This window comes from Mus pahari, chromosome 14 (assembly GCF_900095145.1).
Source record: "Mus pahari chromosome 14, PAHARI_EIJ_v1.1, whole genome shotgun sequence".
In the NCBI taxonomy this organism is placed as follows: domain Eukaryota; kingdom Metazoa; phylum Chordata; class Mammalia; order Rodentia; family Muridae; genus Mus; species Mus pahari.
The window spans coordinates 61,450,010-61,477,513 of NC_034603.1; the positions used below are offsets into that span (position 1 = coordinate 61,450,010).

The 27,504-nt window shown below is 38.8% G+C and overlaps 1 protein-coding gene across 16 annotated transcripts in view; it reads left to right on the forward strand.

The window, feature by feature from the left end:
* Spag9 (sperm associated antigen 9) overlaps positions 1-27,504 on the forward strand; it is a 132,020-nt gene that overhangs the window by 43,075 nt on the left and 61,441 nt on the right. For 6 of the 16 annotated variants that reach the window (XM_029545946.1, XM_029545949.1, XM_029545947.1 and 3 more), the window contains 4 exons: positions 1,536-1,606; positions 8,436-8,530; positions 13,302-13,452; positions 25,835-25,876. In XM_029545946.1, the coding sequence (XP_029401806.1) occupies positions 1,536-1,606; positions 8,436-8,530; positions 13,302-13,452; positions 25,835-25,876 (359 nt within the window). Of the gene's footprint in view, positions 1-1,535; positions 1,607-8,435; positions 8,531-8,783; positions 9,391-13,301; positions 13,453-25,834; positions 25,877-27,504 lie in introns of those variants that run through there. The other 10 variants (XM_029545950.1, XM_029545951.1, XM_021211656.1 and 7 more) reach the window with 5 other exon arrangements.

Consider the following 27,504-nt stretch of genomic DNA (forward strand, 5'->3'; position numbering starts at 1 on the left):
TGTGTGTGTGTGTGTGTGTGTGTGCGCTCCTGAATGCATCCCATTCCTTCAAGTGTCTTTGAGGCCAGCAGCAGCTCGGATCCCTGGAGCTGGACTTACTGCCCGGTGTGGGACACCATGGGTCCTCTGCAAAAGAAGCAAGTGATTTTGACTGCTGAGTGGTCTTCATCATATAAATAAATGACATCGTACTTTTTTCTTACTAATCCTTCAAAAAATTTTATTTTGAAATTGTTACTAAATATCCACAGTTTGCATAGAGTTCCTGAGGTTTTTTTTTCTTTATGTATTTTTGTTTTAAATGAGCAGCACCACAAATTTTCAGATTTCAGCATCTATTGTGTTATCCTAGTGCGTCTATATTATTAGTGGCTTATTATTGCTTTGGGTCACAGCATAAAGTCAAAAGCAGATATGCTTATTACATGTTTGTGTAAGAAAGTGCACTCCACAAATATTGTGGACCATGGTGTAAATTTAATGAGTCAAAGACATACAGGCTTGAGTTACGAACAAATTATAACAAAAAAAGAATTTGAGTTCTCCTAAATAATGACATATTTCTAAGACATTCCAACAAATCCTGGCAGGCAAATGTATATAAATCCCAAATTTGGCAGCACATTAATGTTCTCAGTGTTTCACATGTAAACATGTAGCATATAAAAATGTATATGTGCTTTTGGAGTTGATAGTAGTTGTGTTTGCAGCTCATTGGTTGACCTTACACAGAGAATGTTTCCAATTAATCATGACTTTCCAGAAGACTTAAATGATTCTCTTGACAATGCCACTAGCACTGTGGCTGTTCTGCTGCCCTTAGCCACAGTGGGCTTCTTCAGCTGCCTACCCAGTCTGCTCCTGCCTCGTAGCTCATGGTTTACTGTAGTAAGTGTATCTGGAATTTGCTCATTAAAGGTCAGCCCAGTGTTGTTTATTTCTTCATGGGTTTCCTGGAACCCCTCTGATATGAATCACTCAATTTTTCTGTCTGTCTCCTTTAAAATTTTATCCTGACATTTTGTGTCTCAGAATCTAAATTTTTCTCCCCATTTTGTGAGCCAGCTCCACATCAGTGCACTTCACAAAATTCACCTGCAGAGGGAGCTAAATAAAAGAAGATAAGACCCTGAACTCAAAGCAAAGAATGTTTACAGCAAAAATTTGTCATCCTGCTAGTACTGAAAAAATAACTTGATACTCGAAATGGTTGAGTTGAAATCAACCATCTGGGATATGACACAAGGATAAGACTTGTGTGATTTTTGCTTTTGGATTCTCTGTCGTATAAAAAGCTATAAAAGGATGATCTCATAGACAGGTATATGTTAGAGAACCAATCTGACATATTTTACTCTCTTCTCTGAAGATGGTGTTTAAGGATAGTGAAATGAGGTCACTTTGTGCAGAATTTCACATGGAGCGCTGGGCTAAGGCTAAAGTTGTTAAAGCTTTGGATAACATACAATATTTTAAAGACAGACTTTATAAGTCTCTTGTATTTGTTTGATTAAGTATATGTATCTTGATTGCAGTCAGCAGACTTGAAGAGAGAGAAGCAGAACTGAAGAAGGAATATAATGCACTGCATCAGAGACACACTGAGGTGGGTGTCTGTCCTTACTAGGTTAGTACTGGAGCACAGGGATGACCTTTATAAGTCTACATGTCCTTGGAAAGCCAGAATAATTCATAAGCGTCATTTCCAGAAAGTGTGTCACATGGCATTTACCAGAGTTGACATTTATTCTTTTTAAATCTGGAGTTAAATTTTTCTGTAGAAAATTTATATGCCTCAGAATAATTTTAGTTATTTAAGACAGTCACTTAGTTGGCTATCAAACCTTTATGCATATAATAAAATGTTGACATGATGCTGAGAAAATTGATTTGCTACCAGTTAGGAAAATGCTGCATTGGTAAGATAGTGGTATAGATCTCGACATATATAATTTAGTTGTAAAGGACTTATATTATTTATAATTTATAATATGTTATGTTTTTTTTTAAGATTTATTTATTATATGTAAGTACATCGTAGCTGCCTTCATACATTCCAGAAGAGGGTGTCAGATTTCGTTAGGGATGGTTGTGAGCCACTATGTGGTTGCTGGGATTTGAACTCAGGACTTTCTGAAGAGCAGTCAGTGCTCTTAGCCACTGAGCCATTTCTCCAGCCCCATATGTTATGTTTTATATTAAATTATATCAAATTTATAATACATTAAAATGTGTTTAAATGATTCCAATTTTCAGCATTTTGGTTTTTTTGAGATTTATTTATTAACTTTTAGATTTTTATTTCTTGTGTATGAGTGTCCTGTCTGCTTGTAAGTGCAGTGGCTACAGAGTCCAGAAGAGGGCATCAGATCCTCTAGAACTGAATTCCAGATGGTTGTTAGCTTCCTCATGAATGCTGGCAACTGAACCTAGGTTTTTAACTGCTGACCCAACTCTCCAGCCCTCTTTAGTATATTAAATTAGTATTTGTAACCCTTGTTTTTAAGAGTCTGTTAGTCTTTAACATATTGTATTTGTTTCTGTCTTGTCAATGTGATGTTTGTTCCTGTGTGTTATGGTCAGTCTAGGATTCATATACCTTAATGGATTTTACAGTCCTCCCCTCTTCCCTCTCCTTTCTATAGCCCTGGCTTGCCTGGAATACACTATGCAAACCAGGCTGGCCTTGAACTCACACATACCTCTGCCTCCAATTCTGGGATTAAAGGTGTGTGCCACTTCTCTTGGCAATTTTCTCTTTTCTCATTTTAGCTTTGTTTGTTTGTTTGTTTGTTTTGATTGGGTTTTTAAGACAGGGTCTCTCTGTATAGCCCTAGCTGTCCTGGAATTCCTCTGTAGACCAGGCAGGTCTAGAATTCGGAGATCTGCCTTCCTCTGCCTCCTGGGAGCCAGGATCAAAGGTGTGCACTACCACTGCCTGGCTTGATTCTAGGTTTTTTTTTGTCTACCTATTTATTTAGGTGACTTGAGTCTGGGGTCTTGCTCATGCTTCCACAGTCCTATTTGTAGACTTCAGTTCCTGTTTTTCTTCCATTGCTGTATAACCTATCCTGCCTATGGTAGGGACCAAAGGTGCTGCTTTAAGCATCATAAAATCATATTATACTCAATTTCATTTGCTTTGAATAGTGCAGAAATTCGTTCCCATTCATAGGATTGGGTTTACATTACTACCAAGAACACAATTGTCACAGAATTGGTTCAGTAGGAGGAAAAGTTTAATCATAAAGGGTCATAAGGCCCTGGAAAGATGGAAGTAGGTTAAATAATAGTTTGTTTGTTTGTTTGTTTTTAATTAAGTCAAAAATACCCTTTTTTGGTTTTTCGAGACAGGGTTTCTCTGTGTAGCCTTGGCTGTCCTGGAACTCACTCTGTAGACCAGGCTGGCCTCGAACTCAGAAATCCGCCTGCCTCTGCCTCCCAAGTGCTGGGGATTAAAGGCATGCGCCACCATGCCTGGCTTCCCATGTTTTAATAATATATTGTTTACTAGATACTAAGGGTATTTTTAAAAACTTGGTAGTTAAAAGCCTATTGTTGATGCTTTTTACACCACTGATTTCCATATCAGAGTAAGGTCCTGTATATATGTAGTATTTACTTGCATTGCTTATTTATTAATGATGATAAATACAAAATATATTTGGAGAAGTATGTTTAAATGTAATAAGTAATTAATAGTAATGAATGATTTTAAAATAAAGTTATAACTTTTATATTAATTGGAGATTATTAAATTGTGATATAGTATTAAAAGTATATTTAAATTATATTCTTTTAAAATATATACTTTTTTTCTTTGTATTTTTTAGTTTATTTATTTTATTTTTTATACTCCATATTTTATTCCCCCCATAGATATGTACATTCTTTAAAGAACAAATATAGAGTGAGATTTTATTTTACTAATATCTATTTAATAAAAATGAAGATATATGTCTATAGAAATTTTAAAGCCTGCCATCTGTTTCCTGTGAAAAGGTATTACAAGTTTCCTGTCTGTTTCCATGCCTTCAGAGCTGTAAGCTATTGGAAAAGAAAATGGTCTCGAGAGCTTAGTTACCAAGCAGAGACCTTGGCCTGTACAGTCATCAGGCAGCGTTTCTTCTGCTGACTGTCAGCTCTTTCATAGGATCCTCTCCTGAAGTTACAAGATGCTTCTGTCTTTTGCCCTGATAGACTCTATTTGCTTCAAAGTAGGCTTATGTAATACAGATAAGGCTGCTTTAAAATGTGAGTCTGTTCACTATAACCTAAAATTTTCTGTTTATCCATTTGGTCTAGAAACTTCATTCAATTAGCAAGAATAAATAGCTCTGTAATCCCTTAGGGTACCTTTTAGAGGTAAACTCAAGAGAAAGGGACTTTGTAGCCTATTTATTGTTACTTTCAAGGAAGGTAGCTTTTTTTTTTTTTTTTTTAGTTCTCTCTTTTAATGTCAAGTTAAAAAAAAAAATCCAATAACCATTCAAACAAGCACCTCCAATAGTGGAAGGATGTATAGCTGCATGGCCAGGAGCCTAGGGCAGGCAGCTGGCACCCTGCAGGCTCAGCGGACCTTGGCTGGTGTCAGGGCTACCTCACTAGCCCTGGGGGCAGACTGGATTTGCCCTGAGCTTCCCAGAGCAAAAGACAGACCAGCCTGGTGGGCATAGGGAAGGTAGCATTTTTTTACATACATAGAATTATTTAAATATTACTTTGACAAAACACATTGCTTACTGCTAACAGTGGGAAATTTATTCTACTTTTTGAAAATGTGAATGACCATTCTTTAATCATATAATAAATTTGTGTGTATTATTGATTTTACTTAAAGGAATATCTATCTTGCTATATGTGGTATATTCTTATAAGTTACCTTATCAGCATATAGAGATTGAGGAGCCAGCCTGGAGTAGTTAGTTCTAAGTCAGTCTAGATATTCAACAAGATCCTTTATCATAAAACTAACTAGCTAACTAACATGTTTCTTTTGGCTCACTGTTGAGGTTACAGTCTATCATGGCAGGAGCAGCATGGTGGCAGGCTCGTGAAGCAGCTGGTCATTTGTACACGGTCAGGAAGCACAACATGCATAGGCCCAGCAAACTTTCCCATTTATGCAGTGTGAGACCCACATCCATGGAATGTGCCACCTACATTTAGGGTAGTTCTTCCCATCTCAGTTAATCTGCACAGTCCTTCACAGATGTGCCAGTGGCTTGCTTACACAGTGATTCTAGATTCTGTGAAGTTGATAGTGCTAACATGACACTGACTGCTGACTGACTAAAAGATATTCCTTGAAGATAGCACAGGCCTGAGGAGTAGTTATTTTAAAGCATTTGGGACCACAGGACTACTTTTCTTGTTGTTGTTGTTGTTTGGTTTTTCAAGACAGGGTTTCTCTGTGTAGTTCTGACTGTCCTGGAACTCACTTTGTAGACCAGGCTGGCCTCGAACTCAGAGATCGTTCGGCCTGCCTTTGCCTCCCAAGTGCTGGGATTAAAGGCATGCACCACTACACACGGCTAGGACTACTTTTCTTATGCTAACCACTACACGTGTGAACTTTGTGCAGGGCTGGGTGAGTTTCATATTAAGACCATGTAAGTACATTCTTAGTGTTTTCTTAGGCCAACTTATCATTTCTCCCTATTGTATGCTTTGAAATTTTTAGAAAGATATCCTATGCCAGTTATTGACTTGTTATGAAATCTGGTCTTTCTGATTCTATGATTTTAGGTTTTTTTCTATGCTGTGTGCACATGTACCTGTGGTACGTGGTATGTGTATGGGCATTTTTGCCTGCATGTATTTCTGTATACCATTTGTATATCTGGTGCCCATCGTGGCTAGAAAATGGTGTCAGATTCCCTGGAACTGAGAGTGCCTTGTGAGTGCTGGGAATTAAACCAGGTCTTCTGGAAGCGCCTCTAGCACTCTTAACTACTGAGTTGTCCTTGCTGTTGTTTGAAACAGGATGTCATATAGTTCAGGCTAGACTCAAACTTGCTTTGTAGGTGAGGATGGGCCTTTAAACTAGTCATTCTTATCACTAATTCCATGTGCTGAATGCTCTAGATGTTTTTCTGAGCCTTTAGGTCTCATGAAATCTCACTGGTTGTAAGAGAAGAGCTTTGAGAACTGTATGTAGAAAGACTCAAGGTGACTACAAGGAGCCTGTGCTCCAGTCCAGTTGGTTTGCTTTTTGGTTTTGTCAGTGCTGAGTTGGCCTTTGCTGTGAAGACAACTCAACCAAGGGCAGTCTGTGCCTGTCCTGAACAACAGTTTTTCAGACAATACAGTTGAATCCTTGATGAGTCCAGCTGTTACAGAATTTACTTCTAGCTACGGGAATTAATTTGCTTACCTGGGAATTAGTGTCGTATCTGAGATGGAGGAGGACTAAAACTGGTAGACTTGGTAGTTAGTACCTTGTATAAAATATGCCCTGGTCTACTCACACCTTTTCTCTATCTGAATGTTGGTCTTCCCCCTCCCTCCATCACTCCCCTCATTTTTAAAATCATAACGATAATGTGAATTATTTAAAAATTTTTATGTGCAGTGTATTTTTTATTCTGTCTGTGATATATAGCTTGTTATTTTAAATATATCAGGAAATGCCTTAGGGTGTGGGATTTTCTTGTGGGTGTGAGGAAGAAAGGACAATGAGTTCATTGCTTGCCTGGAGAGTTAACTGAAAGGCCAGATGCATCCTGCCTGGGTCCTACAGCATTTAACTACTCAAGTAGCTCCATCAATCAGATTTGAGTCCCAGCTTTAAAGCAAATGATGGAAAACATTTTATTGTTAGCTATTTAACTTAGGAAAGTTATTTTCTCCTGTGCCTGGGGATTATCTGTAAAATTGTGATATAGTGAGGGTTAAATAAAAAATAATTCTGTTAAAGTGGTTGGCATTCAGTATGATAGCTGCTGTTTTTGCTGTTCCTCAGTCCTAGTAAGGGTTACTTTAGTGTGGTCTGTGTTTTCCTATTAGACTGTTTTGGAATGCCAGTATATTATCTCCATAATCAGTCCTTTGAAGGTTTCAAATGTAGTTCTTTTTCTAAATTTTAAATAGTTAAGCATTTAAGATAATAGAGAATCTATTTGGATGTAAAATTGGTTCTATCTATACATTTTACTTATTAATGAATTACTTATAAAGGCAATCTGAAGGAAGTTTCCTTTTTAACATTCTTCCATTTGAACAAATCACCTCTATATGATCACTCTATGGATGTGAGAACTCAACTAATGCTTTCTAAGACCTTTCTGACATTTTTATTTGCATATATTAGGTACAGCATTCGTTTTGCTATATTAGGCTCAGTTTATTTTTTTCTTGATACAAGAAGAAAGCAGCTCATTATTCCTGATTTGCTGACATGACCAAAAAATTTTTTAATGCAAAATTCTTAAAATAGTATGGAAGAGAAAAATAGATATTTAAATAAAACTTGTAAATATCCTTGTGATTCTGTATTCATTTTTCTTTACTGTTAACAGTTCTCATTTTGACTAGCCTTTTTTTTTTTTTTTTTTTTTTTTAAGTTTTATTTTTCTTTGTGTGGTGTATGTGTGGAGGTCAAGTGTGAGTTCCCATGGCCGTCACTTAGATTTGAACTAATGTTTTTTATAGATTATTTTAAACCCACCTTTCTGTGCGTGTGTATATATGTCAAGGTCAGAGTACAACTTGTAACTTTTCCTTCCCCACAGAGCCCTGAAGATGAAACTCCCACCCACAGCCAGCTTTATTAGCATATGATCCTTATCTAGGACTCAGAATCAAAGACATTGCTGATTTTTATTTTCTTACTTTAATTTTTATTTCTATTAATTTGTTATTATATCTGATTATATTAAATACTGATTTTAGTAAATTAGCACAGGAGAAAGTAGTTTGAAATTCAACTATAAATCTACAGAAATAATTAGAAATACTATCTTTCAAATTGAAATTTAGTTTTATTCTGGTATTTACTATTAGTATGGAAAGATGAATATACAGAATTTTTCTCAAGTTTGGCATTAATTTTGTTGTTCTCCACTTAAGTGCATAGGTTTCTCAAATGCTATTATTGTTAATTAGCAGTCTCTTAGAACCTACCACCAAAGTCTATGTACTAATTTGTATTTATACCAATATTTTTTTGTTTAATAACATCACATATTTTACAAAATTGCTATGCAATACAAAGGAAGATGGATATTAGCTACATTTGCTGATGTTAGTGTCTTAACTGTGAGCATTTGCTATTTCTTTGCTATCACAAGTCTTTCATCCTTAGGACTTATTTCTTTACGTGAAATTGAATAATCTTGTAAGAAAGTTGTGTCAAAATGTTTTCCATTGTTATAATCTTTGTTTTATTTTAGGTGATAGCCTTAAATTTTCTATTTTTTTCTTTCTTGAAATAGATGATCCATAATTATATGGAACACTTAGAAAGAACCAAACTTCATCAGCTATCAGGGAGTGATCAACTAGAGGCTACAGCTCATAGTAGAATTAGGTAAGCTTTGTTATATACACTTTTGACTAAGAAAATGTGAAATCAATAATCCATCTTTTTGTTTCTGTTTTTCCTGTTTTTCCATCTGAGAACAATATTTAGTCTGCTTCCCTAAAATCTCTACAGGAAAGGGAAAGAATAGCATGCAAAAATAGAAATACCATTTAAAAAGTTAAATTATGAGCTTTATAAATTATAAGCAACATAGCGCAGGGTTTTAATTATTTTCTTGATACTTGATAGAAATTCAGAGTAGGTTTGAAATTTTCCAGTTTGTGGGTATGCTGAAATTTTTCACTTCTCCCATATAATTGGTCCTTTTTGTTGCACAGAGGCATGTTTAAAAGGATTAGCCAGCCATCTGTTTGATGTAGGAGTGTGAATAAATTATGTAGATCGCTAGGTATTGTAGCCAATGGGCTAAGCCAAGACTCTTAGTGGCGAGGAACGTAGTTAATAGGCTGGCTCTCCTCTGGGTTGCTGCATAAAAGCTAGGAGCTGCAGCTCTATGGTTATGAGGTGGGGGGAGCAGAATGACGTCATCGCTTGGGAGCCGCTGCAGGATGGAGTGGAAAGCTGCTGCTGCTGGCATTGTTTTTTGTGGCAGCAGCTGAATGACAGATCCTCACTACAAAGATACCCTTTTGGCCCCTGTGTAGGCCTCCTGGTTCGGACATTTCACCATGCCAGCACAGCGCCATGAATCCTGGATGCATGCTGCTGTTTGTGTTTGGCTTTGTTGGCGGGGCGGTGGTCATTAATTCTGCGATCTTAGTATCTCTCTCTGTTTTGCTGCTTGTGCACTTTTCTATTTCTACCGGTGTGCCAGCGCTGACGCAGAACCTGCCGAGGATACTCAGGTACTCTGTCCAGTCTCTCACAGAAGCTCCTGCTTCGCTGGTGGTTTTTGTTTTTTTTGTTTGTTTGTTTTTTTTTTTTATAATTCTTAGGACCATGAGTCTGCTTTGTAACCATTTCTATTTCAGATTCAAACAATGGAAAACGGCCACGAGCTAGGATGTCTATTATTTTGTAGGTTCCTAAATGGAACTCTGTTTTGTGTTTGGAAATCACAGACCGAAAAAAAAGGGGGGGGGGGGATTCTCTGTTGTACTTGTACATAAGTAGAAGGTCAGCGTGGTCTGAATGCTGAAGAGTGAGGAATCGCCGGAGCCCAGTGCCAGGTCCAAGTCTGTATATAGCTCTGGATTCAGCTTCCGAGCATTGAGGGACAAATGGCTTTTATGCTTTGTATTGCAAATGGTTGGCCACGGAATGTAGGTCTATTTTGTTTGAGTTATCCTTTGCCTGATGTAAGGTTTGATATCAGTTTTATAGTTTTGAATAACAGCTATGGAAACTGATATTTTCCTGCTACTATAAAATATATTTTTTTACTAAAAAAAAAAAAAATCTAAAATCTTAAGACAAGACTAGAATGCCTTCCCCTCAGTTATTTGCACATCAAAGTTGTGAAAGCTTTACAAAGCCTATTCATTATTGTTTGGTCAGATGTCGCCCTTTCTTTTCTTTGTACTCCTGGGTGACAAATCCCCATTCCTGCTTGTGGGGGTGGTCACCAGGCTGCCAAGCTTTGCTGCTGTTCCCTGCGTGCAGCCTGTGTGAACCACTTTCCACAGCTCCGATGTGTACGGATTTGCTTTCTTGTTTTCTAACTCATAAACTCAAAGAGTCTGACCGACTGTAACTAATTAGTATCTAAGTGATTATAAAAATACTTTAATGCTAATTCTGATTTAGGTAAGAAGAGTGGAAGTAGCTTCTTTCTTTCATGTGGTTCTTTTTATTCACAGGCCAGCTTATGTTTAACTTTTAACACTCAGAAATTAGTTTTCTCATATGGTCTAAAACTAGGTATTTGATCATTTATGTTCTTTCCTAATTATATTTGTTTATCAAACAAGTCATGTAGCCTAAACTAGCCTTGAACCCCACAGGGGGTCTCCTTCTCAATGCTGGGATTACATACAGTTCTCGGCTGGGCTCTTTCCTGATGTATAAAATTGAGGAACACTCTGACTATTTTGTATATGTTAGTATGTGAAAGAGTTGTTTACAAATCTATGTATATTTAGGATATAAGGAAACTAAAACTTGTAGGCTTGAAAATATGTATAATATTAATATGACTAACACTAAGGGCTGGCTTAGGCTATGCTGGAGAAGTATTGCCATACAGTAGCTAAGACTTTGGAGTTACCTTGTCCCATATATGCAGCCTTGAGGCCTTTGGTAATTTGTTTAATCTCTTAGGTTCCTTCTCAAGGTATTTACCTCAGTGACTGATTTTAAAAAATCAAGCGAGCTATTATTTTACACTTCATTACAGTTGCAAAATATATGATCCATTATACAAGTAAGTCATTTGTGTATCTCACATTCTCACATTTCTAGTAGAAGTGACTTTTAATCTTAGTCCTGCTGGTTACTAATATATAAAGTCTTAGAACATCATTTTCCCTATTCTAAAATCTGGAAAAGCAGTCCTATTTCCTGGTTGGTTAGATCAGATAAAGTACATCAATTTATCTGGCTCAGTACCTTCAAGTAGAGCCAAAAGGCTATTTGAAATACATATTTTCAAAAATCATTAATACACATAAGCTGGTATTTAAATAACCAACTAAAAATCAATATATACAACTAAAGCTACTAGCTAGAGACTATAACAAAAATTCCGACACTTGTCAACTTTGTTTCTGTTAGTGAGTCAGTGGCTGGACAGTGAGAGCAGGTGCTTCAGTTTAGGAATTGAAACCTGCCACTTGGTATTTTTCTACAGGCTCTCCATTTTTTGGTTAACTTTTCTGTGATTTTTATTGAAGCGTTTAATACAAACAGTACCGAACATGCATGTCAACAAAGTTCAAGACTAGTGTTTGCCTTTCAGGAACTTTGTTTTGAGAGTAGAATACTGTCAGACTTATGTAACTGCGTATCTTGCCCCTATCAGCCATCTAATTGGTCAGTCTGCAGAAGAAGCCGCATATGGTGATACCAATTTTCTAGATCTGGAGCAGAGAAACTCCAGGCAGAGCTGACCCCTCCTAGAGATCTGTTTTTCTCCAAAAAAAAAAAAAAAGTGATAAAAGCAACATACAGAGCTGGGACTGTCACTTGCATTTTGGAGTATAGATGGGATAGGAAAGGAAGCTTGGGTTTACAGAAGACTGTGTGCACTCCAGCTGTGTAAAGCATGCTCTGCCTTCCATATGTATGGAAAGGAATTCATGTGGGAAGATGGTTCCAGTGATGGGCTTGTATCTCAGGAAATCTGTGCTATCTTCCTAGCTTTATAGTAGATGGACTCTGATTAAATTCCTACTTGCTTCTCCCTTAAGGCATGAAGACTTGTTAGATAAAAGTCAATAGTAGTTTGGGAATTTCTGTTCCCAAAGTAAGTTTTCCAAAATTGGGAATAGACAGCAGTCTAGCAACTTTTCATTCTGTTTTAACTAAAGAAAAACAAAACACTTGCTATCATTTAATGAGAAAAAAAGAGGATTGCGGTTTAAGAGCAAAGAAGCAGAAATGATGTAGTTTAAAGTAAAGGCTATAAGTCTCAAGAAGAAACAAACATGTAATATGTAGTAGCATGCTCTCTATTAGGAAAAAATAAAACTTTTTGTCATTGACTTGTAAAATAGCTGACTAGTGTTAGATTTGTTTCAGATTTAGATTTATTTAGTAATTATTGGAGTATGAATGTGGAGGTCAGAAGACAACCTGTAGGAGTTTGTTCTGTCCTTCTGCCATGCGGGTCCTAGAGACTGAACTCAGGTTGTCAGGCTTGGTGGCAATTGCCTTTAGCCACTGAGTCATTCCTCCAGCCTTCTTTTTAATGTTTTGGAGACAGGCTCTAATGTAAACAGGCTGGGCTCTATTGTGCTTTGTAGTACAAGGATGACCTTGAACTCCTGACCCTCCTCCTGTCTCTATCTCCCACATGTCAGTGGGAGGGACTCCATCACTCCCAGTAAAGAAGACTTGGAAAAGAGCTGCTCTTTTTTCCTAACACAAGTTTTCTCATCTTCACTCTGCCTAAAAGAACTAATGTAGTATGATTTGTAGAAAACCAGAACTTTCATTAAAAAGTGTTTTGGATTTTTACTATTGAGTAGTATGCCTGTTTCAAAGAGTATATTCATTTTCCTCTAGGCAGAAAAGGCCTACTGTAAAAACAGTGTAGCTTGAGGAAGTGGGAAAACTAGGAACAGGGACTGGGGAGGCCTTTGTGTGTTTCCGATGACCACTAACCTACATGGTTAAAACTCAGCAGCTCTTCTCCATGTTTACCACACCAGACCACCAGCAACTTCCTGGCAGAGGCAGCTGTGGTAATGCATGCCTGTAGTCTCAACATACAGCAGGCTAAGGCAGAGCATCTCCAGTTTAGGGTCAGGCTAGGCTAAGTTCTGAGACCTCATCTATGAACAACTCCAAACTTGGCAGGCGAAATCAGTGTCTAAATAGTTTCCCACACTTTTCTTAACTTCTGGAGCCAATGTAAACCTTTTAGACTGCTTTTTCTCTTGGTATATACTTATTTAGGTGTACATATAGGATTATGTAGGATAGCTGATTGCAGATTGAGAATAAGCTTTCTATAGCCCGTGTAGACCCTGATCTTGTTATCCCCCTGCCTCATCTTCCAAAGAGCTGGATTTTTCTATCCACATCCCAGGCTTACAATCATGACAAATAAAAAACTAATGAGAATGTTTAATTTTTTTCTCCCCTCTTCAAATAGAAAAGAACGTCCTATATCACTAGGGATTTTCCCTCTACCTGCTGGAGATGGATTGCTTACACCTGACACTCAGAAAGGAGGCGAGACCCCAGGATCAGAGCAATGGAAATTTCAAGAATTAAGTCAACCACGTTCTCATACCAGCTTGAAGGTAAGCTTTATTTTAACAGTACATTTTATACACATTCTTATTCAAATAGAAGTCACAGAAAACCAAAGGATAATCTAATAGTTTAGGGCTGCCCAGATAGTTTACTGGATGAAAGTGCTTATCACCAACTCTGACAGTCCCCATCCTCAGGACCTACATGATAGAAGAGAGAACCAACTCCCGATTATCCTCTGACCTCTACAGAACCACGGTGACTGTAGTTCACACCTCGTTCAACAAATAAGTAAATAAATCTAAATTAAAAAAATAGTTTATATATTTTTTAGTTTGTAAAGTATCTTAAAAACGAATCGAGATGAGCTCTTCTTGCTAGTTAATTTTAAGTTACATAGGAAAACAAAATCAAATACTCTTTTACATCTTTATCTTAGTTAAGGTTATTGGTGCTGTGATGAAACACCAGCTTGGAAGGAAAGGTTTATTTGCCTTATGCATCACTGTTCATAATCGAAGGAAGTCAGGGCAGGAACCTGGAGGCAGGAGCTGATGCAGAGGCCATGGTGGGGTGGGTGCTGCTTACAGGCTTGCTCCATATGGCTTGTTCAACCTGCTTTCTTATAGAACCCAGGACCACCAGCCCAGGGGTGGCACCACCCACAAGGGCCTGGGCCCTCCTCCATCACTCACTAATTAAGAAAATGCCCTACAGGATTGTCTACAGCCCACTGTTAATGGAAGCACTTTCTCAATTTAGTCTCCCTCCTTTCTGATGACTCTAACTTTGTCAAGCTGATATAAAACTAGCCATTATAATCTTGCTTAGTAGTCTCATGACAAGAATTTCTTTTATATTTAGTGTACCTAATATGAATCTAGAATTTAGGGTCTAGTGACATGAGGAACTAATTGGGATTTTGTTTTGTTTGTGTTTGGTTTTTCATTTTTGTTTTTATGGGTACCGGGGATCAACTTAGGGTCTTGTTACTACTTTTAGAACCCCACATTCAGACATTCTAACTATTTTTAGTATGACTGTTGCTGTTGGGGCACATTTGTGGAAGTCAGGGAACAACTTTTGGGAGTTGTTCTTCCCCTGTAGGCTCTAGGAATAGAATTTAGGTAGTCAGGCTTGTGTTGAAAGGACTTCTGCCTACCGAGCCGTCTTGCCAGTCCTCAGCTCTGGACCATGAGCATGATAAGCAAGCGCTCTGTTACTGAGATATATTCCTTTACATTTGAAATAGTGTGCACCTGCTTGTTGTCTATATATGTACCACCTGGGTGCAGTGCCTGTGGAGACTAGAAGAGGGCACTGAGTTCCCTGTAGGGCTTCACTTCATTATATTTCTTATTAATTTGACTCAAGGTCTCACTATGAAGCCCAGATTGGCCTTGAACTCAAGGTAGTTTTCCCGCCTCAGCCTTCCAAGTGCTAGGATTGCAGGTGTGCTCAGCATGCTCAATTATAAGTCCACTAGAAAGACACAGTACGTTATTCCTTCCTTAAAACTACTTTATGAAAGAGATATATAAAATGTATTCTGTTTTGCCCAAAACCCGATGTTAATTCTTTAAAGAATTTATTTTGATCTAGAAAATTTTAGTAAATAATTGATAAATGTAATTAATAAGGTATTCTAAGAAGAGATAAACATTAATAATCCTCAAAAATGTTTTAAAGTTAGTCATGGTTTCATGCAACTGTTAATTCTATTAAGAAGGCTGAGTTGGGAGGTTTGCAATCAGTATAGCATAGGCTCCATATTGAGTACCATAACAACCTATGGTGCAGAGTAAGATCCTATCTCAACCCCAGAGAGACCGGGAGGGGGGGGGGTTGGGGGGGGGAGTTGTCACCTGAACTCATCCTGGGCAGCATAGACCTTGCCTGAAGAAACAAACGTACAAATGTAAGGTTATGTTCTATATAGTATAAAATAGAATATTTATAAAGGGACTGTTGATTATTAAAATGAAAGCCAGCCAGTCACAGGGAGCATACCTTTAATCCAATCCTAGCATTCTGTAGTAGAGACAGGCAGATCTCTTTGAGTCTGAGATAAGCCTGGTCGGCATAGTAAGTTTCAGGACAGAAAGAGCCATATACTGAGACCCTGTCTCCAGAAATAAAAAATAAGAAGCCCTAGTATATTGTAAAATCTACTATATCATTAAACAAACAGGCAGGTTGCCTGTTTATTTATATATAAATAAATTCTCCTCTTTCTTGGTGAAACATGGTCTCAGATATCCCAGGCTAACTTCCAATTTACTATGTAGTCAAGGATGACCTTGAACTTCTCATGTGAGTCCACCTCCTGAGTGCTAGGGTTATAGTAGGCATGTGTGAATACACCTAGTAATAAGGTTCTGGGAATTGACAAAGCCCTTATTAATACTAGGTTAGCACTCTGCCAACTGAGCTATATTCTTAACTCCTTATATCTTTTTTTTTTTTTTTTTTTTTGGTTTTTCAAGACAGGGTTTTTCTGTATAGCCCTGGCTGTCCTGAAACTCACTCTGTAGACCAGGCTGGCCTCGAACTCAGAAATCCGACTGACTCTGCCTCCCGAGTGCTGGGATTAAAGGTGTGTGCCACCACACCCAGCCAACTCCTTATGCCTTTTCTTGCCTTTTTTCCCTATAATTTGTCACTATCTAAGAACCTGTTATAGGAACTCAGCACTTGTTTTGTTGTTGTTGAGAAAGGTCACACAATGAATCCCAGTTTGATGTTACACTTGTAATCCTCCTGCCTCAACCTCCTAAGTGCTTTTATAAATATGTGCCACCACGCTCGGCTAGAACATTTGTTCTGAGTTTGCCCGTCCCACTTCCTATATAATTTGTCAGAAGCTACTTGTGCTCAAAGTATGTCAGTGGTGATGTCACTATGAGGTGTTTGTTCTTTATTCTGTATCCACACTGACTTATTTTTAATGTACTTGTAGGTTTAATAGATCTTCCAAAATACCTCTCTCAGTGGCTCACTTCCTGTGTTCTCTTTTCTAAAACAAACTTAAGTAGGAAGGATACTTATAATGTATCAAAAATGTATACCATATGGCAGCCATGCTTTAATTACTATCCAGATTGAACAGTAAGGAAAGATTATCATAGTTCTTTTATTTAATCTAGTAATAAGCTATGACAAAACTTTATTGGCAAGTTATAAACCAATTAAGAAATGATTAATAATGATGGGTTTTGTCTACTCTAGAAATTCAAAGATAACATTACTCCCCAAAGAGTTTATAAAGCAAACTCCAGTCTGTTTCTTGGTGTGTGGAAAGTCTCAGCAGGGACACCTAAGTCCTTGCAATCAACCAGATGCCTCTCTAACTTGGTCAAGACCTGGGAGTCAGGGCTTGATTTCCCACAAGGACCATGTCCTGGGCGTGTCACATAGCCTCTCATCTTGGGTTTTCATATGGGGCAGGAATTGAAATAGGCTGGAGTGTGTGTCTTTGTGCTTGTGTGCATGAGTGCACATGTTTATGCACTGGATGTTACTGGTACACACTACTCACTGTTCCCAACTTTGCTACAACTCTCATTTTTCCTGAGAACTTTGATAAAGACCTAGCTATGTTTAGGGCATGGCTTGACTTCATTATGAAAAGAAATATCAAAGATCACGATTATAAGTGGCTTTAATTTTCCTAGCACAACTTTTTTTGAAGTAAGATTAACATGAGAATATCCCATGAGAAAAATCACATGATGAGTTTTGAACAGTGTAACAGGAGGAAACAGAAAGCTTTGATGCAAGAATGCTACAAAGGAGATTTGCTGATGGATTTGTTAAAAATTTCCTGGTGTGAGATCTGTTAGTGATGTTACAAGAATTGCAAGGGTTTCTGAGAGTGATGTACCTAAAAACTGTTCAAGCCTTTTCTTTACATATTTCCTAATAAAAATTTTTCAGAGGTAGACAAGTAGATAAGTGATAGAATTTCAAGTATTATTATGCACCATTAAGAATGCAAAATAAGCCGGGCGGTGGTGGCGCACGCCTTTAATCCCAGCACTCGGGAGGCAGAGGCAGGCGGATTTCTGAGTTCGAGGCCAGCCTGGTCTACAAAGTGAGCTCCAGGACAGCCAAGGCTATACAGAGAAACCCTGTCTTGAAAAACCAAAAAAAAAAAAAAAAAAAAAGAATGCAAAATAAAATTGGGGTATGGTGGTGCTTGCCTTTGATCCTAGCACTCAGGAGGCAGAGGCATGTGGGTCTCTGTGAGTTCAAGGCCAGGCTGATTGTAGAGGGTTTGACTCCAGCCAGAGTAAGAACCTTGCCTTTAAAAAAAAAAAAAAAAAAAAAAAAAAGCAGCCAATATTGTGGTGCGTGTCTTTGATCCCAGGACTCAGCAGTGGATCAGTGTGAGTATGAGGCTACCTGGTCTACATGGAATTTGAGGAGCACCACAGAGAAGTCTGTCGGAAAAAAACAAAAGCAAAGTGAGGGTCAGGAAGATAGACTATACCTCCCACCAAGCATGACAGTGGGAGAAACCTGAGACCCGCATTGTGCAGGAGAGAGTGAACCCCTGCAAGTTGTCTTCCGACTGCTACGTGCCTGCATTTGCCAGACACGCACACACACAGAGAAATTTAATTGAAAAAAAGCAAAGTAAGAAATTTTTGAGCATGATCCGTACAAGATATGTACACACTTCGAGGCCAGCCTGGTGTACAGAGTGAGTTCCAGGACAGCCAGGGCTACACAGAGAAACCCTGTCTCGAAAAAACCAAAAAAAAAAAAAAAAAAAAAAAGATATATACACACATAAAGATGTTACTGTGAAATCTTCAATATTATTAATATGTGATAATCATGATAAATAATAGAAAGCAAGGAAAGCCAGAGAATAATTTATAGGGAAAGATGCTATTTTGGGATAACTGTGAGAATGGCAAGTGGAGATATTTTACAGGAATAGTTTTGTGATGAAGACACAGTAGCAACACCCAGGCTCTGTACTGGGCCATGCTTGGGGATACATGAGGAGCAGTTTCTCTTCAGCCTGTACCTCTCATCCCTTCCTAAGAGCGCCGACATACCTTTGGTTGAGCTGGCCCGAACATCCTTCTTTGCAAACTGGGTGGGAAGGTCTGAGTCCTCACCTTGCCTTTTTTCATCATTTCCCAGGCTGATTGCAGGCAGGATGGCCTCACCTCCTGCTTGCTCTTTCTTCTCTGGTGGTTTTACTTCTTATTAGTCCTCTAAATCCTGGATTGCCAATACTTAAACTGCTGCACTTCTCCTAGACTAGTTAGTTCAAGTTCCATGTCTGCACATGTTGTCTGCACATTGCTGTTCACAAGCTTATCTCCAGCCATGACTCCTTTCTTGAACTCTAGGTTTCTGCGACCAGTTGCATTTCTTCCAGATTTCCCTGCATTGGAGTTTTGCCCTGCTTTAGTTACACAAGCACACCCTTTCTAGACCCATCCCAGGCACTGCAGTTATATGAAACTGTACTCTTGACTCTTCCATTATCCCCTGCCCCTTTTCTTTCTTATCTTCAGCCTGGGTCTTGCCCAGGCTGGCCTTCAGTTCAGCCCTTCTGCTTCAGCATCCCTCCACACCTCAAATCAAAATTTAGAGACCAGTTCAAAGAGGGAAATAAAAATTTATATTTTTCATTAACTGAAATCTCTTACTGTAGAAGTTCAAATGAATTGCTAAAAATAAACCAAATGGGTAAAGCTGACTAACCTCCGACCTCCCTCCCTTCCTTCCTTCCTTCCTTCCTTCCTTCCTTCCTTCCTTCCTTCCTTCCTTCCTTCCTTTTTTAAATGTGCAATAGAAGTGCCAAGTATGAGAATGAATGAGAATGCTCAAGTTCAAGTGAGAACTCTCCTACCCCGAATAGTTCTGGGGCTTGAACCAGGCTCTCGTCTATGTTAAGCAAATTCTTTACCACTGACCTATATCTCAAACCAATAAGTAAATACATACATGCATGCATGCATACATACATACATACATAAGCTGGGCAGTGGTGGTGCTTGCCTTTAATCCCAGCACTTGGAAGGCAGAGGCAGGCGGATTTCTGAGTTCAAGACCAGCCTGGTCTACAGAGTGAGTTCCAGGATAGCCAGGGCTACACAGAGAAACCCTGTCTTGGTAAAAAAAAAAAAAGAAAAATCAAACCCAAGGTCAGCCTTTTTATCTAACAAAATGATATTAAGACCAAGTAAAGGAGGAATGTGTAGACACAAGGCAGACCCTAGATGATGACCATAGTCTCAGCACTGTCGTGGAGCACTGTTTTCTCTTGCCTTCCTTTCTCTGCACAGGTCAGTCACTAGAGATGGCAGAGCAGGCAGACTTAGACTTCTGGGTGGTGATAGCCTGGTACAGTGTGGGAGCTGCAGCAGCATAAGGGCTGCCTGACTTGCATGTCAATTCCTAAAACAATAACAAATGCTTACCCAAGTAGAGATAGCAGACATGGGGGTCTGAGCCAGTGAGGAGAACATGGAGGAAGGGCCAATTTGGAAATGTATATGTGTAGATTCAAGGAGTTTGAGTTGCAGAACTAATAATAGGAGTACATGTGGCTTATGAAAGGTGATTAGCTTGTTCAAGAAAGGTAGCGTGGTGGCAGGAGTAGACAAAAGGATGGAGGTGGGGCTGACAGGGGAGGAAGAAAAGCAAACCCCAAAGACTAGTTCTATTGCATTCTTAGAAAGCTAAAGAAGAACTGACAGGCAAAAGGGAAAAATGGGTACACTGGAGTCCTCGCAAATGGGCAGGGAAGGGAATTACATTCTCAACTGCAATTCCAGTCCTCCTTGAATGGGGCACCTTAGTTTTCCTAGGGTTTGCTGTTATAAGCAATGCTGTAGTGAGTAACCAGCCAAGGTCTAAAAATGAGCATGAAAAACCTGTGACCTGGATAATACATTTGTTTATAACTGTCCCTATGTGTATGCATATGTTCCCCAAAAGTATTTTGGATAATAGTTGAAGAGTATTCTGGGATATTGATTGTTAGCAGGATATGACTTTTAGAACTGAGAAAAACAATTTTAAGTAATTAAAAGGACAGGGTTGTACTTACTTAGTAGTTTTTTGAAGAGTCCCCTGTAAAATTATAATGTGAATACTATAGAAGCACTGCGAGAAGCCCAGATTGGCAGGTTCTGGTATATAAAGGCAGTGGTGAGTGTGTGCTGGGTCCTCCAGGGGATGTGCTTAGCATGCAGGGCAGGAAATTAGACGGGGCCAGCATTCTTGCTGAGAGTTTTCCGTCCTCTCGTGTGTGTGGTAAAGTTCAAGAATTGTTCCTGTTTCCTTGGTCTTTATAAGTACTCAGTCTCAATAGTTGAGTCTCTGCATCATATTTTTGCTGTGTGTTCCTCCTAGGAAATAAAATATTAAGTTTTAAAATAGCGAAGTCTTTTGAAACTTTTGAGATAATTTTATACTATAGCAGAAATTAAAAATGAAAATTAAATTTTAACAGTAAATGAATTGTATATTGTGACTCTGTTATTCTTCGTGCTTGTGACAGAACATATGAAATTTGTTCTGTTTGTAGTTTTTGTCTGTATATTTACCCCCCACACATATCCTCATTTGATAGATTCAGAAAAAAGAAAAAACCATAGTCCAGGATGGTGTGAAATCATAAAAGGATAGGCTTGGTCTTGTCACTCATTTTAAACTTTTGGGAAAAAGAAGATAGAACTATTTCTTTGTGGAAATTTATTTCCTTTTGTTTTGGAGATAGGTCTCACTCTAGTCCAGGCTGGTCTAGAACTCACTCTGTATCCAAGACTGACCTTGAACTTAAAGCAGTCCTCCCATCTGTCAATATGAGACACCAGGCCTGGCTTTGGTTCACATTCATTGTGTTGTATGTTGCCAAGATGCTTACATATGGTGAGAATTAAAATTAATAAAAACCCAAATAACAAACACCATTTGAAAATTGTGGTGTTTAAAGCATATGTATATATATCTATATAGATATCATCTTTTTAAGTTATTTACACATAGGTGCTTATTAAATACTCTCTGATACTTAAATATTCAAATAAGCTTTCAGAATAAGGAAAAAGTAAGGACCTTGCCTTAGCCTCCTGAGTAGATAGAATTACAAGCTGTGCCATCAAGCCAAGACAGACCTTAAGCTTTTACTGGTGCATATTGATAGCAGTGTGTGTGTGTGTGTGTGTGTGTGTGTGTGTGTGTGTGTGTGTGTGTTTCTTAAGATAATAGGCTTGAGCTGGGCGGTGGTGGCTCATGCCTTTAATCCCAGCACTTGGGAGGCAGAGGCAGGCAGATTTCTGAGTTTGAGGCCAGCCTGGTCTACAGAGTGAGTTCCAGGATAGCCTGGGATACCCTGTCTCGAAAAACAAACAAACAAACAAACAAACAAAAAGATAAATAGGCTTGTGCTCTAGATAATTTCTTTGCAGCCTGCTTTTTTTCATTTAACAGTATTTTAATTTAATTTAATATATAGGAATGCTTTGCCTACTCATATGTATGTCTACTGTCAGTGTGCCTGGTGCCTGCAGAGGTCAGAAGAGGATGATACTGGATCCCCCAAAACTGGAGTATAAACTGTTTGTGTCACCATGTGGATGCTGGGTACCAAATCCTGGTCCTCTGGAAGAACAGCCAGGCAGCCAGGTCTATTAATAATTGAACCATCTCTTCAGCCCTTAACAGTATTTGTTGATAGTGTTTATCATTTATTTATTTTTAAATGGGAGTTTCACTGTGCTGCTCTAGCCAGTTTTTAGTTAACTATGTAGATTAAGTTGGCCTTGAACTCAAATTTGCTAGATTCTGCTTCCTGAGAGATGGCATTAAAGGTGTATGCCACCATGCCCAGCCACATTTATACTTATATAGAGAGAACACTTCCCCCCTCCTTTTTAAAAATGAGTGTAGAGATAATTATTAAATAAGTCCCAGCAGTGGGTTCACTGCCTACATCAGTGGTTTATGTTTCCGAATGAAAGACACACTCACACACACAGCCTTTATATTGTAATGTGCCTTAAGCAGCTCAATAGCTGGCCACTGCCTAACTTCCATACAGTTAGTCTCGAATTATTACTTACTAATTCTGTGTTCTATCTTGGCTTCTCTAGACCCAGCTGGGCAGCTCTCTGGGCCACGCTCTCCTGGCTCCTTCACATGGTGGCTTTATCTCTCTGTCCTGCACTCTTCTCAGGCATAGTGTATCTCCTCCTCCTCCTTCTCTTCAGGTCCCAAGCCTGGGAATCCTAAAATCCCACTTGTGTCTGTCCTCCCTAACTATTGGTTGTTGACATCTTTATTTACCAATCAAAACCAACCAGGGCAGATTACCATAAGTACAGTTCTTTTCATGTAAACAGTTTTTGGGGGAACATAATTAGCATTTGTAATACAAGAGGCTATAAATGGATAGATAAGATATGTATGTGTGAGTGAGAGTGTGTACTACAGCACGAGAGTTGAGGTCTTCAAGTTGAGGTCTTCAAGTTTCCCAGTATCCTCCCCTTTTGCTTTAGGAGCACTGGGATTACAGACATGTGCTCCTCCATCTGGCTTTATTGGGTTCTAGGTTGCAAACCTAGATCCTCACATTTGCATGGTGAGCACTTTATCCAGTGAACTGTATTCCCATCCCTTGGTTACTCTGTTTTCCCTTAAGGCATATGCTTCACATTTCCCTTATCCCTCTGTTGTTGAACACCCGGATTGGCTGCACAGCTATTGAGAATAGTGCTGCAGTAGACACTGCTGTTCAGATGTCTCTGTGGTGTATCATCTTGGAAGTCTTTGTGTGTATACCCATGAATGCTGTAGTTGCTTTATATGTAGATGGATTTTAGTTTTTTTAGAAATCTCCTCCTGTTTTTTACAGTGGCTGGGTTAAATTGCATTCCCACCTGCAGGATATAAGGGGTTTCTTTTGTTCACATTCTCACCAGTATTTGATACTTGTTTTCTTAATGATTGTCATGGAAACAGGAGCAAGATGAAATCTCAGTGAATTTTTGTTATTGCACTATTTTTTTAATTACATTAGCTTTTCTTTATTTGAGACAGTGTTATCATGTGCCCCTGGCTGTCCTGGAACTTAATGGGTAGACCAGGATGGCTTCAGACTCAGATTTGCTTGCTTCTGTCTCCTACTGGGAATAAAGATCTGCACCACCTGCATGGCCTCAGTGAGTTTTGCTTTGCATTTCTCTAATACTTAGTACTATTTGTTTATTTTCTACACAGCTTAATATATTCTTTAAAGATTTATTTTATTTGTTATGTATAAATTACTGAGTTCTGCCTGCATATATGCCTATATGTCAAAAGAGGACACCAGATCTTGTTATAGATGGTTATGAGTCACCATGCGGTTGCTGGGAATTGAACCCAGGACCTCTACAAGAACACCCAGTGCTCTTGACCTCTGAGCCGTCTCTCCAGTCCAAAGCTTAGTATTTTTAATAAAATTTTGCCAACTTTTATATTTTCGGGAGAGAAGAAGAATACGCGCACACACACATAATTTCTTTGTATCATTCAGTTTCTAGTATAAAAAATTAAATGTAGGAATGTAGGGGCTAACATTTATAGATAATTAATAAAAATACTGTAAATAAGAAATCTTCCCCTACCCGATCTTTCTTTCTTTCCTTCCTTCCTTTCCTTCCTTTCCTTCCTTCCTTCCTTCCTTCCTTCCTTCCTTCCTTCCTTCCTTCCTTCCTTCCTTTTTTCTCTTTCTTTCTTTCTTTCTTTCTTTCTTTCTTTCTTTCTTTCTTTCTTTCTTTCTTTCTTTCTTTCTTTCTTTCTTTCTCTTGAATTCTTGATCCTCTGCCTCCACCTTACAGACGTTAGGATTATAGACAGATATCCGTACCTAGCTAAGAACTAAAGCAGGTAGCAGGGGGACTTTGATAAATTTCCATGCCAAGACTATTTAAAGTTCAAGGTTGCTTTAAGTTGAAGAGAGTCTGTTTGCTTTTTTTTTTGTTTTTTTGTTTGAGAAAGAAAATTTATAGATAGAATAAATAGAAAAAAAAGCCACCCTTTGATCCTTGGTGTTAATGAACAGTTTCAGTAATGATGAGGGAATGGCACACATTGTCAAGTGTGCCACATTGGAATATTTGTATGTTAGATGTTGATGTGACCAGTACAGATGTCAGGGAGATTCTTGCTGTTATAAAAATAGTAAAGGACCTGTCATAAGCATTTCATCACAAAAAAAAAAAATGTGTATATATATATATATATATATATATATATATATATATATATATAAGGTCACAAGCAAGTGAGATGGCTCAGCAGGTTAGAGTGTTGCTGTGCAGGCCTGCTAACCCTCAGTTCAGTCCCCAGAACCCACATAAAGTATCTCAGTCGCAGCAGTCCTTCGTTAGGAGGAGAGGCAGAAGAGGAGAGTTGTCTGGAAGCTTGGGCTCCATCTAACCTGGAGTAGACAGCATAGTAGCACCAAGACCCTGCCTTAACACAGCGACACCAAGAGCCATTGTAAAAGCTGTCCTCTGATAAACACAGAGAAAATAGTAGGTGTGGTCCTAATCCATGTCATCACATGAAGAATAGCATCACTTCATTATAGCATTGAACGGAATGTTAGCCGTAGTGGACTGTTTGGTTTGGTTTGGTTTTTTTTTTTTTTGGTTTTTCGAGACAGGGTTTCTCTGTGTAGCCCTGGCTGTCCTGGAACTCACTCTGTAGACCAGCCTGGCCTTGAACTCAGAAATTCACCTGCCTCTGCCTCCCAAGTGCTGGGATTAAAGGCATGCGCCACCATGCCCAGCTTGTTTTGGTTTTTTAAGACAGGGTTTCTCTGTGTGGCCCTGGATGTCCTGGAACTCACTCTGTAGACACGGTTTCCCTTGAACAGATCTCTATAAGATCTGTCTGCTTTTGTCTCTCAAGTGCTGGAATTAAAGGTGTACACCACCACTGCTTGGCTATAATTTTTGTTTTTTGAGATAAAGTCTTATTGTCTTTTAAATTAAAAAAGTATGTGTGTGTGTGTGTGTGTGTGTGTGTGAAGTATGCACATGGGAGTCAGAGGAAACTTTCAGGAGCTGGTTCTATCCTTCTACCGTGTGAATTCTGAGGCTTGAACTCAGATTGTCAGACTTGGCAGCACAACCTTTTCTTGGTAAACCATTCCACCTTAGGACTCACTGTGCCCCAAGGCTGGACTAGAAATCACCACTCAGCCTTCAGTCTTCCTGCCTGAGCTTTCCAGAGCTGAGATCACAGGCAAGAGCCACTGTACCTGTCTTTCAAAACTCTTATTTTAAACACAGGAGGTAATAGATGGAACTATAGCCTAAGAAGTAGTATATAAACCAAAAATATAGATTTGTTAACACCAAGTAAATACATATTTTTTCTTCTTTTATAATCTTTCCCTCTACCCAGGTCAGCCATAGCCCTGAACCTCTGAAGGCTGTAGAACAGGAGGTGAGAATGGTGATTCAGAACATTTTGCCAAAAGTAAAGAGAAGAGATTAACTATTGGTTACTTTCTCAAACTGCTATTCTCCAGATATCACATGCTCTATTTGGAAGATTATTGATATTATTCTCTGAAATACAGAAGAAAGTAATTTACAGTGATTGCCAGGGCTTTACTGTGACTATAAGTTGCTCCTCCTTCAGAGTAAGCATTTTCAAACTTAAAATGTAAGTGCATTCTGTAAAAAATTTAGTCTGTTTCCATTTATCCAACTCTGGGTAAGAAATTTTGCACACATTCTTTACCAAAGGCTGCTTCCTTGGCTTAATAGTTTTCTTCAGTTCTACATAGGGACCGATTCCACTTGGTTCCCAGAAGAAGTGTGAAGAGTCTGCTGCAGGTCAAACTTGATCTGCTGAGTCCTCAGGAGGATCGCCCATGTCTAGGTCAGCGGTCAAACCCAGGTCCATGCAAGCCTCTGACCTGAGGTGCATCGGGATGGTCCTCTTTCAGAAATATCCTCGAGGTTAAGCCGTTCCTATCTTTCCTTTAATCACCTAAATTTATACCAGATATATTTTACCTACCTATGTCTAAAGTTTTCATGTTCCTTTGAGTCACAGACTCTTATGGGAGTCTTGTTATAAAAAAACCTCTTTCTTAAAAGAAAAACTGCATGTACTCTCAGAACCTTGTCACTGTGTGCTATAGTGTTATGAACCAAAACAGTCTATACCAGTCGCTTTCAAGGCTGAGTTTTATTTGGGGAGAAAGTTATAAAATTACAAGATAATGTGTGTTATAGCTGGGGGTTTTGTATATGGGACTGGTTTCATGTTCGCCTTCATCTGGTATAAAAGTTTTAAATCTAAAAGGTGGATAGATTGGTGGATATTTGTAATTCTAGTGCTGGGAGGCGGAGGCAGACAGATCCTTGCCTAGTGCTAGTTGGCCAGCTAGACTAGCTTATTTGATGTAGATCAGACCAATGAGCTACTCTGTCTTTAAGAAAACAAAAACAAAAACAAATGGTGAATGGTGCAGCCACCTGAGCTTGTGCTCTGCACACATACACAAATGCACTTCTACAGAGAGTAAAAGGCAGACAAAAGCTATGTTTTCCCCTTGGTTAGTTTCTCTTGTAGAAATTATGTAATCCCGACCTGGGATTCTATCCCACTTTAACCATTTAGTTTTGGATAAAAGACACCCACAACCTTTATGTTTACAATAAGCCTTAAACAGCACAGGAACTGGGCAAATTCCTACCCTCTGTGCTATTAGAATCTAATTTCCTACAGATAACCCTGAGTTATTACTATGTTTCATCTGAGCTGCTCTTAACTCCAATTGGCCAGCCCTCAGGGCCACATTTTCATGACTCACCTAACCCCCTTCCTCTTCACCACCACCTTCTCCTGGTTCTTTGACCTCAAACCTGGGAAGTCTAAATCCCACCCATGTCTCTTCTGCCCAGCTATTGGCTGTTGGCATCTTTATTTACCAATCAGAAATAACTTGGAGGTAGGGTCACTTGGGTCTACATGCAGACTCCAGGTCTTGGGAGGCTACACTTGGAATTACAATAGACAGCAAGACCAAACCTCAACTCTCCTCCTCCTCCTCCTCCTCC